This window comes from Alligator sinensis, unplaced genomic scaffold (genome assembly GCF_000455745.1).
Source record: "Alligator sinensis unplaced genomic scaffold, ASM45574v1 scaffold444_1, whole genome shotgun sequence".
NCBI classification, from domain to species: Eukaryota; Metazoa; Chordata; order Crocodylia; family Alligatoridae; genus Alligator; species Alligator sinensis.
Window position 1 is genome coordinate 3,960,019 of NW_005841886.1, and position 11,222 is coordinate 3,971,240.

At 53.6% G+C, this 11,222-nt stretch overlaps 1 protein-coding gene across 1 annotated transcript in view; it reads right to left on the minus strand.

The window, feature by feature from the left end:
* Positions 1–2,541: 2,541 nt before the first annotated feature.
* Positions 2,542–11,222, minus strand: part of LOC102382289 (transmembrane protein 92) — a 9,036-nt gene continuing 355 nt past the window's right edge. Inside the window, exons 2-5 of the mRNA XM_006017865.3 lie at positions 5,921–5,958; positions 5,321–5,410; positions 4,275–4,479; positions 2,542–3,558 (exon numbers count right to left, since the gene is read on the minus strand). Coding sequence (XP_006017927.1) covers positions 3,445–3,558; positions 4,275–4,479; positions 5,321–5,410; positions 5,921–5,958 — 447 coding nt within the window. The 3' untranslated portion in view covers positions 2,542–3,444. The remainder of the gene's footprint in view (positions 3,559–4,274; positions 4,480–5,320; positions 5,411–5,920; positions 5,959–11,222) is intronic.

Consider the following 11,222-nt stretch of genomic DNA (forward strand, 5'->3'; position numbering starts at 1 on the left):
CAAGGGAAAGTGCAGCTTTGGGGAGGGATTTTTCAGGCTCTCACCTCATCTTCTGGCTTTTGGGACCATGGCTTGCTGCAGAGGGAGAGACTTATCTGTGCAAGGTTGGGGGGCCTGAGCTGTGTAGGAGCAGAGGGCATGTGAAGGCTGGACCAGTGACCCACCAGCACAGTGAGAGGGACACGAGTGTCCACCACTGCCAGTTGGAAATGATTGGGTCTCTAAGGTTATGGGACCAGGGGGTAGGATAAAGCCGTGTCCACACTGGGGAAACAAGTGAAGCTTTCAGTTGGATCAAAGTCCCCTGGTAGGGAGCCTAGGCTAAATCCTGAGCAAAAATCCTAGGTGTGAAGAGTAAGCTGAGGTTGGCATGATAGCAGCAGGTATCCTTTGGGTCTGGGCTCCCCCCAGCACGTCCCTAGGATTTGGTGCCTAGTAAATGTAATGCACCAGAAGCCAGCCCTGATGGGACACATGCACACCCTGAGCTCAAAGGTTTGGGCCATGAAATATCACGGGGCCCCTGCTCTCACGCTGACCTTCCTCTCTCCCCTGAAACAGGAGGGCTGGGGAGCAAAGGGCAATGGCTTGGAAAAGGGGAGACACAAATAGCATCCCCCAGCCAGCCAGTGTCTCTGGTCCAGGGCTGGGACACTGAGGAGAAACCACTGGGAGCCTCAGGGGTCCCACTCACCTGCACAGGGGAGCAGATGAGCCACGACTGCTCAGGAGCAGAGGCCACCCTGGGCCAGGGACCCAGAGAACAAGCCCCTGCCTTTCCCCTGTGGGACTGGATGCCCTGGGTGAGGGTGGAGTGGATGCCTTTTAGCTGAAGCCTTCCCTTGTGCCCCTACCCCAGATCAGGACCTCTTTAGCTGCAGCCTCATGGGGGCCCTGCATGGGGGGGGCCTGATCTGTGCCTCTGCTGTCCTCAGCCACATCCTCTACATTGCCCTGTTGCTGCTGAAGCAGAGACTTAAGAGGCAGCATGGCAAGAAAATGGCTTGGCATCTCTTGCATGGTGGGGAAAGGTCCTGGGCTATGGGCCCTGTGGGCATGGGTACAGGTGGGGCTTGCTTTGGCATCCCAGCCCTGACCTTGCTATCTGGTTGGCATGCCACCAGGGTAGTGAGTCTAAGCTGTGTTGCTGGGGTAGCAAAGGCTAATTCCCTGCTGTTCCCAAAGGGCTTTGCACCTCTTGTCTTTGTTAGCCTCTTCTCCTTTCAGTCAAGGAAGCAGCGAGCTCAGGTCCTAGCAGACTAACCCTTGTCTGATTGCATGTTGCTATGAGGTGGAGGTAGTAGTATGGCTGTGAGACTTTGAGGGTCAGGGAGGAGAAACTGGTGCACTATGGGGGAGACAAAGGGCTAGGAGAGCACTCATGCATCTATCATCACAGGCCCATGGCACCCAGCTGGACCCTGGCTTAGGCACACAACCTGCACTCAGCTGGTAGGGTGCTGGGTCCATTTGTAGGAAGGGCAGAGGCTCCACTCCCCTCCAACTTAAGGGGCAGGGGCTCTATCCATCCATGTGCGCACACTCATGGCTGGATTCTCATGCCAGGCCTCTGCCCCATTGGCAGTGTAAAGGTACCTTTATAGAGCAGCTTTCTGTTGATCTTTCCTGCACAGGAGAAGATGTAGGGGGCTGGGCTCTCTGCTGAACTCCAGCAGCGGGGGCAAACTGAAGGGGTATCACCCAAGAATCCTGTGTAATGGCAATTCTGGGAACCAGAGTATAAGTTAAAGCTACCTCAAGGATGTTCTGACTTCTACCAGTGGCTGAGCAGGGCACCATCTCTGGGGAAGGCAGAGAAGGTGAAGTCATCTCGGTCCCCAACCTGGCCCCGAGTCACTGTGAAGTGGCCCTTTGTGCCATGCCAGGGTCACTGATCTCTCCAAGGCTCTGCCTCCCAGGCATAGCAAAGTCCATCTCCTATCAGCATACCACATGATCCGCTTACACATTTTTTTATTGCTTTTCCTCCAGTGAAGGCTGGGCTCTCTGGGAAGGGCAGGGGGAGGAAGGGAGAAGGTTGGCTCTCATTTGGGAGCAAAGGGCTTGGATGCCTCTTGGCCTGGTCCACCCCCCGCTGATGCACACGTCCCTGCTGCCTCCCTCAGTGCCAGGAGTTTTGTCCCAGTGCCAGCCCCCCACCCCTCCCTCCCATCCCTCTGTTACATGCTTGCTCTTCCAGCCTGGCATTACCCTCTGTCTTCTCCCTCTCTTGGAGGTCTATCCCTACACCCATTATTTCTCTTCTCATCCTTATTTCTGGTTTACATTCCCCTTTAAGGTGCCAGCACCCTTCTGTCCAGGTGCCTCGTGCTGATGAGCACCCCCTGCAGGAAGCCCCAGATGTGGGTTTGTGTGTTTGTTTGTTTGTTTGTTTGGTTGGTTTTTTTTACTTGGGGGAGGGGGGAAAAAAAAGCAGCTCAAAGTCAAGGGTTTTTGTTTTGTTTTTTAATTTTACTCATAAATAAAAACATGCCTCTTTGTTGGCACTTTGTATAAATACACAGTGGAATCTTCCCCCCCCCCCCCCAACAGCTCAAAAAGGACCCGCTACAAATAAAAGAGCAGCTATGATAGTGCTGGGGGCACAGCCCTCCTGTCCCAAGGCACCAATTCGCACCCACTCTAACAGGGTCAGGAGGGAAGTTATCAGGGTCCCCTCTTCCCTGCCCAGAGCAGGCTTCCTGTCCCTGCCTCTGAAGCATGTGGCACAGCCCCTTGGCAGAGATGAAGTCCCAGGCAGGGTGCAACACCCACCTGTTTAAGGGGGAGATTTCCAAAAGCTCCTAAGGAAGTTAGGAGCATTAATCCCATTGAAAATTGGCAGGAATTGGGTTCCTAAGTTCCTCCACTGCCACCCCCTAATCTGGAAAGCACTCTGGGACCAGTTGGATAGCACCAAAGCAATCTAAGTGAGGCCTGAGCCTATGGTGCATACAGTGGACATAGCATAGCTTAGTCCAACCTCAGCTGGGCCCAGGCCCAGATGGGATGGAGGCAGTCAGGACAGCCTATTGCAGAAAGGATTTTTGGGGGTATTCTTTGTGCAGGAAGCACAAGGGTGCCCTGGCTGTATGTTGAGGCACAGGGTGCTCACACAGGTGCACCCTCTCACACCCAGGCACATGCTGCGCCCTCATGGCACGTGGCTCCTCAGTCACTGTCATTTTCTTTGCGTCTCTCACCTCCAGTCCTGCTGGGGAGTGTCCTTCTCAGGTGCCCGTGTTCCTCCCTGGCTGGCACCTGCCAGGACATGGGAGTCCCTAGAAGTAGGTCAGGCAGTGAGGCAGCCCCTGTGGCTAGCAGGGCCACTTGTCAGTTCATTGTGTGCAGCTTTCTGTGCACAGAGTAGACACGCTAGAGGAAGCTCGGAAGGCACTAGACATCCCTTCAGCTCCACCCTGGTGAATTTGGCTGGCCAAGTCCTCACAAGCTGGTCTGGACGGAGTTCATAGGGGCTGGGGGCTCTTCAGCAATAACATTGCTGTAGCATGGGGGCTGGATTTCCAGAGGTGGGTACATGAATGGTTTGGAGGTCACCTATGAAGAAAGAAGTAGGCAGCTCTGAGTAGTGCCCAAGCAACAGCCACAGACAAGACAGCAGGGAGGGAGCATGGACTAATGGCAAGGCACAAGGCACAGAAGTCAGGACCCCTGAGTTCCTTCTGTAGCTCTAGGGGAGGAGCTAGACACAGGGGAGGGCCAAGTTACTCTGAAGGCCAATCCATTGACTCCATCAAGCTGGTCACCCTGAGCCCCAGGACTGCAATGACCAGTCCTGCTACATGACCCCTGGCTGGTCTGGGGATGCAGGGGTCCCAGCCCTAAACCACACCCTCACTGGCCAGCAGGCTTAGGCCCAGCTATCAACTGTCAGTAGGCTCCTAGAAATAATAGAAGGAGCTTGAGAGCTGTGTTTGGGACTGTGGCACAGGGCAATATAAGAGGTGCCATTGTTCGGCCCCCAATGCTACAGCAGCACAGGGCCAGGGATTTTAGGGCAGTTGCCGGTGCGTGTCCCCCATGCACCACACAGCAGTGCCAAGGAGCTCCAGTTACTTCTTGCACCACACTGCCCAAAAGGGTCCATGCCATGCTGGGCTGGAACCAGACAGCTCCCTGGCCAGCACCTGGGAGTACCAGAAGTGAGAATGACATTACCAATGCCCTCCTTATTCCCAGGAATACAGTAGCTTTGCTCACAGCCACAGGGGTCAGAAGGGATGGACTGACACAGCACTGAGGCAGGAACATACCTCGCTGTAGGGAGGGGGGTCGTCATACTGGTTATAAGCCGGGAGCTCAGGCAGGGTAGAGGGGGCAGAAGCTGGAAGGACATAGGGCTGGGACCGTTCAACATCTTCCTGCTGCGAAGGCCTGTTGCAGAACTTGTAGCAGCATATGCAGGCAACAGAGAAGATCACACCAGAGACGATCACGGCCAGGGTGATGAATATGTACCTGGAGGGGAGAGGAAACAAAAGGGTGGGCCCTGAGACGGTAGTGAGGAGGCATGGGCAGTCAGCTTGCCCAACTAGTAGGCCTTGGATGGGAAGGCATTTGCTGCTCTAATCCTGGTCCATCAGCCTCTACCCCAGTCACTGAGCCCCCCAGGTCCCTCATCATGCCACTGGGGTGCCCATATCCTCCACTTTATCTGCCCTTCCCCTCTCTCAGACCCCAGGGCCTTTCTTTCTGGTGACCCTCAAGGGGTTCATCTGGGCCTGTGGGCCCTTCTCTGTCCTGGCAGTAATGCCACAGCAACTGCTGACCCTTGCCAAGAGGCATCCTCCTGGACCCTGACCCCCTCCCCAACTTTACCCCTTTTGGACCCCAAACCACCCTATTTCCAACCTTCCTGACCACAGTCCCACTCAGTGTCCCTGCCCTGGTCAAGGGACCAAAGACAGGGCATCCTATGTCTCCAGTTCATGTATTCCCCCATGTGGGGAATACACAGGGGCCTGGCTCGTCCCAAGGGTTACCAGGACTCTCTTTGCTGAAGTCTACTCAAGTCAATGTAGGACTTCCCACACACTCCCATAGCCTGTGCCTCCTGACAGGGGAGGGCTGGCCCCAGTCTCCCCAGTACATGGTTGTCCTGAGTTTGGACTCAGCATAGTACCAAATTACCCAGCAGCCCCTGCTCTCACCCTTAGCCCAGCTGCTTGCTTAGAAAGAGACTTCAGCTCCCCAAGTGCCTTCCCTCTTCCCCCTGCCCTCCATGCCAGGCACTTGTTTCATGGTGGCAAGGGGCCAGGCCTGGCACAGACCAAAGTATCCACACTTGTCCAGCTCTTACCCATATGGGTTTATTGGGCTTCTATTGTATTCTGGGAATTCTTGGATGTCAGAGCAGCAGTGGTCATCACAGCAGTAACTATTTACACACCTAGGAGACAGATGGGGAGCAAGGGAGTTAGGACACTAGGCCTCATTTCTGGGGACTCTGCCCTGGACTCTGGGACAACCACAGGGGAAGAAGACTAGGGCTGCGCAGGACTCAGCCAGGGTCTGGATACAGTTTAGAGCCACTACAAGGCTGCTGAAACTCATGCCCAACTTCCTGTTGCTGTTGAGAGCAGCAAAGCAGTGTTCTCAATCCCCTAGTGGCTGGGTATAGGGTTGATGGGGAGCCCTTTCACTTGCTTTAGCTTGGGGGATGTCCATGGGGGGGGTGCACTGGGGTCTCCTGAGTGCAATCTGCATGGAAAATGACTAGGAGTCCTTCTGGGCTGTGAGCAAGGTCTGACCTGACATTTAGTGTTGAGTGAGGATACTCAGCATGGGGCACCTTCTGATGCCTAAGGGCAGGGGCAGATAATGACAAAGGGGCAACAGGAGCCACTAGGCAGGAAATAGTAGGTGGCAGCAGCCTGGGACACATGGAAGATGAACTTACAGGAAGGTCCCACAGTTGATGAAAGTCTGCAGTGATACCTGCAGAAAAGAGAGCATCAGTGAGAGCCCAGCCAAGTTGAGGGCAAGTTCATTACACAGATTTACCTCTTTCCCCCTCCAGAACCACTGGCACCTGCTTTTTTTTTTTTTTTTTTTTTAGCAAGCCACACAGGGATGGCTCCAGCATTTCTAGTCACTGGAGCTCCCCTACTGCTTTCCCAGAAGTAAGGGTTTAAACCTTTGGCCAAGCTCCAATAGAGGATGACTTTTCTGTCAACCTATGTTTCCTTCCCCAGTATAAGACTCTTCTATTCAAGCCTTAAACCTTTGGGTAGTTTTCCTACAGGTTGTTAAACTGCTGCTGAGTCCAACCCCAGAGGTGGTTGCATTTTGTTGTCCTGTGGATGATCTCTGCCTATGAAGTTTGTGTATTCCATTGTAAAGATAAGAAAGCCCATCCCCTCAAACAATGCCATGCAAACATCAGCCCCTTTCCTCACATTCAGAGCCACAGCTAACATACACTTGGACATACTGGGTGCATCTACATTAGACACTTAATGCACAGGAGACTAATTCTACTGCGCATTAGTGCAACGGGCAAAACCTGTGCTAATACATAGTAGATTTAGTTTCATGTGCATTAACGTCTCTAAAAAAACCCCTGTTCATCTGTGCTAATGCACAACAGTGCCAACTGCCATGCATTAAATTTATTACCTGTCATTGTAGATACTAAATTTAATGAGTCGTAATTATGGCGCATTAATGAATGTGTAGACTCACCCACTGTTACTAGGACTCCAGGGTTCCCTGGTCAACAGGGATCTGGGTTTACCCTTTCCCCATGGACAAAAAAAGAAAAAAGGAGAGAACCATGGATTTCCCTATTTTATCAAAGAAAAAACAGATTTTCCCTTTTAGCAGAGATACCCATGGATTTTCCACTTTTACCAAGAGCTCTGCAGGTGGCAGACTTCCAGCCTGCAAAAGCCGATTGCAAAGAGGACAGGAAACTCCCAACAGTGCCTGGAAGGGGACAGAAAGGGGGAAAGGGTGAGGCCTGAGGCTCTCAGTCACCCAAGTCTTGGCTCAGGTTTACTGTTCTTCCTGGAGCCTAAGGTAAATGGGGCTTGCAGGGGGCTGGGGGGAGGGCCCTGGGTGGCAGGTATGGGTGTGGGTGACTGTCAGGCTGGGGGGGGGGGAAGAGCCAGCGGGGCAGGTGGGGGCAGGGCATTGGTGTGTGGCTGGGGGATAAGGAAGCGGAGAGGTATTGAGTGCCTGCCTGGCCAGCAGTGTGTGGACTGGAAGCAGCACACTATCACTAAGCCAGGGCGGGGCTGGCTCCCGGTGACAGCTCGTACTCCTGGGATGGGGGGACGGGGAACTGCGCCCCCCAGATCTGTGCAGGGGTGGGGACGGGGAAGGTGCACACTGCGGGCTCATGCTCCTGGTCTTGCTGTACTCCCCTACAGCCTCCACAGTGTAGCGTGTGACACAGCATGGCATCGCACAGCAGGGACAGGCACAAAAGCTGCCTGCCGCTCCAAGCTCTGGGCTGCCCTGGCCACACCTCCCCAGTGTGCATGGGTGCAGCATGGGCAACATGGGGGCAGCAGCACATGGGCAGCAGCACAGACCAGCACTGCTGCCCCTGCCTGCAGGGGAAGTGTGGCCAGGGCAGCACAGAGCTCAGTGTGGCAGGCAGCTTTCCTGTACGTCCCCACTATGTGCTGGCACGCGGGGTCACATACACTGCACTGTGGAGGCCATTGGGGAGGGCAGCAGGATGGGGAGCACAAGCCCGTAGCATGCACCTGCCCTTCTCCTGCCCCCACACAGTTCAGGGGGGGGGGGGGCTGTGGAGAGGGGGTGCAGGAGCCGGCCCCACCCCCACCCAAGCCCGCAGCAGGAGTGGGGGAGCCAGCTCCATGCTCCTTCTGCAGCAGCAGCTGCTGCCTTCTTTTTGGGGGCAGGGAGCTGTGGATCTGAGTCTCTGGCCCCATAGCTCTGGCTGCTGGGGGCCTCCTCCAGCAGGGCTGGGGGGAAGGGGCACAAGCAGGGTTGGCGGAGGACTGTGGGGGGCAATTTTAATAATTGATTTTGGGGGTTTTTAATTTTTTTTTTTTTTTTTTTTTAAAATCAGAGAATTTGCATTTCTTTTTAAATCAGGAAAAACCAGGATCCCTGCTGGTCAGGAAGAAGAGAATGTTCTGCTGGCTTCATTTAACATTTTTTTTTAATTTCTATGGTCAAACTGGTGCAAAAGAGACTGCCCTTACACTAGTTGAAGAGGAACTAGTAACAGTTTGTTTAACTCAACCCAAATAAGCCACCCTCACACTGAAATAAATCTCCGTGGCGTTTGCATTGGTTTAATAATGACTCCAACTTACACTCACAGCTTAAAACTACTTTGGTTCAACCTTCTCAGATAGGCAAACTGAGATGAGTGAGAGCAGGACTCCTGGGTTTTTTCCTCAACTCTAAGAGGGGACTTATGTGTTGTAGTTAGAGCAGGTGGCACAGAGCTCAGACACCTAGATTTTTTCCTGCAGCTCTCAGTCCTCCTGCTGTGAGCCTCAGACCAGCAAGTGGGACAGTGGAAGAGTCACCAGCACCTGTCTTACGCATGACCCTTTCTTTGCCTGGAGTGACAGCAGTGCCCCACCCTCCTGCTCCTCACTTACACATAAGCACATAACGTGGGCAGTGCCATGGCATGAAACTGCTGTTCACCTGGCATCTCTGCAGGGCAGGGATGGCGACTGTGAACCCAGCAGGACAGTCCTGTTAGCTGTGCTAGAGGATGAGGTAGGATGGGAGCTAGTGGCTTTCTAACAAACTCGCATTAAGTAAGTCAGGGGTGGAAGCAGCTACTGAAGATGGAGAAGCATCTTGAGCAGGGGTGAGCAAAATGTGGCCCGCCAGCCCATTTTATCCATCCCGTGGGGCCCCTAAAATATTTAGAAAATTAATATTTATCTGCCCCTGGCTGCCTGTCACGCAGCCCTCAATGGCTTGCCAGAAGTCAGTATGCGGCCCTGCACCCGAAATAATTGCTCACCCCTGATCTTGAGGCTGCAGTATGGCTCCCACTGAGCATAGCCTCTTGGCTTCCACTGAGCAAGGGACCTGCAGCTCACACCAGCCCTGGAGGGTGTCTCTGCTTCCTTTCATGGGAGGGGTATCAGCAGGAGAGCAGCCCCTCAGAAGGCTGAGCTGGGGCATGTGCACATGGACTCCCCCAGGGCTTCCCCACACTGCTGCTGCCCTCCAGAACCATGCTAAAGCCATCCCCACCTAAACTGCAGGAATATCCTTGGTCCCTACATACCCAACAGAGCTGAACAGCCTGGGACCAAGGGCTAGAGGCCAAGGGTACCTCTTCATGGTGGCAGCAGCTGCTCCTTCTACCCTACAGCCTCCTTTCTGCCTTGTAGTTTTAAGTCTTCCTTGCTGCTTCTACCCCTCCATTCCTACAGCATCTGGCTTCTTCAACAGAGACCCCCCACCCCCACTGGAAGCTAGAACCACCACAAGTGTGATTTGCAGGGCAAGACCATCTATGCTGCAGGGGCAGTTGGTGATGGATCACCCAGGGCCCTGCTGCTGGTCTGAGTCCCAGATAGCTAGAACTTCTGGGCTCCCAGTGATACCTTAGGGCTCCCAGTGATACACTGTCTCCACCCCAAAACCAAAGGAGGCTTGGAAACTACTTCTGCTAGGGGGAAAAAACAGCTCAGGGCTTAGGGGTTTGCCTGGGACTTCGAGAGAGACCGTTCAATTTCCTGCTCTGCCACTGCCTTCTTGTGTGACCTTGGTCACGCACTTTGCCTCCAAGCACCTCTGAGGAATGGGATTAAGAACCATGCTCTGCCCTGAGGGACATTGGAAGCACAGATACAGTTACTAGGAAGAGGAACCACTTCAAGGTGAGCATCTTTTAATGGATCCGAGTAGTGGAGTTGTACCAAGTGGCATGCATGTCACTGTGCCAGCCTGCTGGCTGTAATCACCTGGTTTGGCAGAGCATAGGGCAGCTTTCACTGCCAGGCATGCCTGGCGCAGCTCAGGCTATTACTGTGCAAGAACAATATTCCCCTCCTGGAACAGACAGGTTTGTTAGCCATCCCCATCTAGGGCAGACACCATCTGCCCACCACTAAAGGGTTAAGGCAGAGGTTCTCAAATTTGGCAGGAGCCAATGGATCAGTGGATCCTTCAAGCAACACATGTAACAGATGAATCCAAGGAGCTAGCCACAGGCCATGAACAGGTTTGAGCAAAGTGTTTTTGTGGGTAAAATCTCCCTGAGGGACTCGTCCTGACTCAGCTTCACCAGCAGAAAAAAAGGTCCTCCAGCAGAGCTGGGGCTGAAGCAAGGTGCATCAGCAACGTACTTTTTAAGCACCCTGATATAGGGCACTAGGACTCTTGGGTTCTCTGCTTGGTAAGGGAAGAACGTCTCCCTCCCTGGCTTAATTCAGGCTAGAGTCACACTGGCATCAAAGCAGAGAGAACGTCCGGGATTCTGGTAGATGAGGCTCTGCCAGAAGTTAGTTTAACTCCTCAAGGGTTGTTGGCTAAATATTTATATTTAGTTGGTCTAATAAGAGATCATTTCTACCCAAAGAACCTTGTCTGTCTTTTAACAGCTCAACTCACTCTTCTGGGGAAGTGACTTTGCTTTGGCTGAACAGCTTCTACTTCCACGCACAGCTTAGATTATCCAGGCACTAACCCAGACAAGCAAGAGCAAGACTCCTGGATTCCTTTTCCAGCAGGTAGGTAAAGTATGTCATCCTCCCAGCCTATGCCCATTTCTCCTTCCTCTCTTCTGACACAGCTATGCCCATAGGACTCTTGAGGGCAGACCTGGCCCTAGGTAATTTGCTTTGAGATCTAGGGGAATTTGGCTTATGATGGCACTGGATACAGGAAAGCCTGACAGCACTGGCTGTGCTAGGACTGGGAGTGAAGGATCCCTCTGTAGCTGCTTTCTGAATACAAGGCACTTGGAAGAGAAGGGGAGGCAGGCTGCCCCACTGCTTCCAGCAGGCTGCTGGACCCTGTGCTCTGGTGAGGGAGGGGCTGCCTCTCCCCAGAGGCAGGCTCGGCCTGCTCCGTGGGGTCAGTATCACTCCCTCAAAGACACTGTGGAGGCTGTCATTGTTGGGTCAAAGTTGCAGAGCAAAGGGGCAGGAGGCCTCACCCCTAACCCCTGGTCCACACTCCTCCAGAGTGACCAAAATTGGGTCCTTATTCCTGGCTCAGTTCAGCCTCACAGAGCCGGCTGCTGA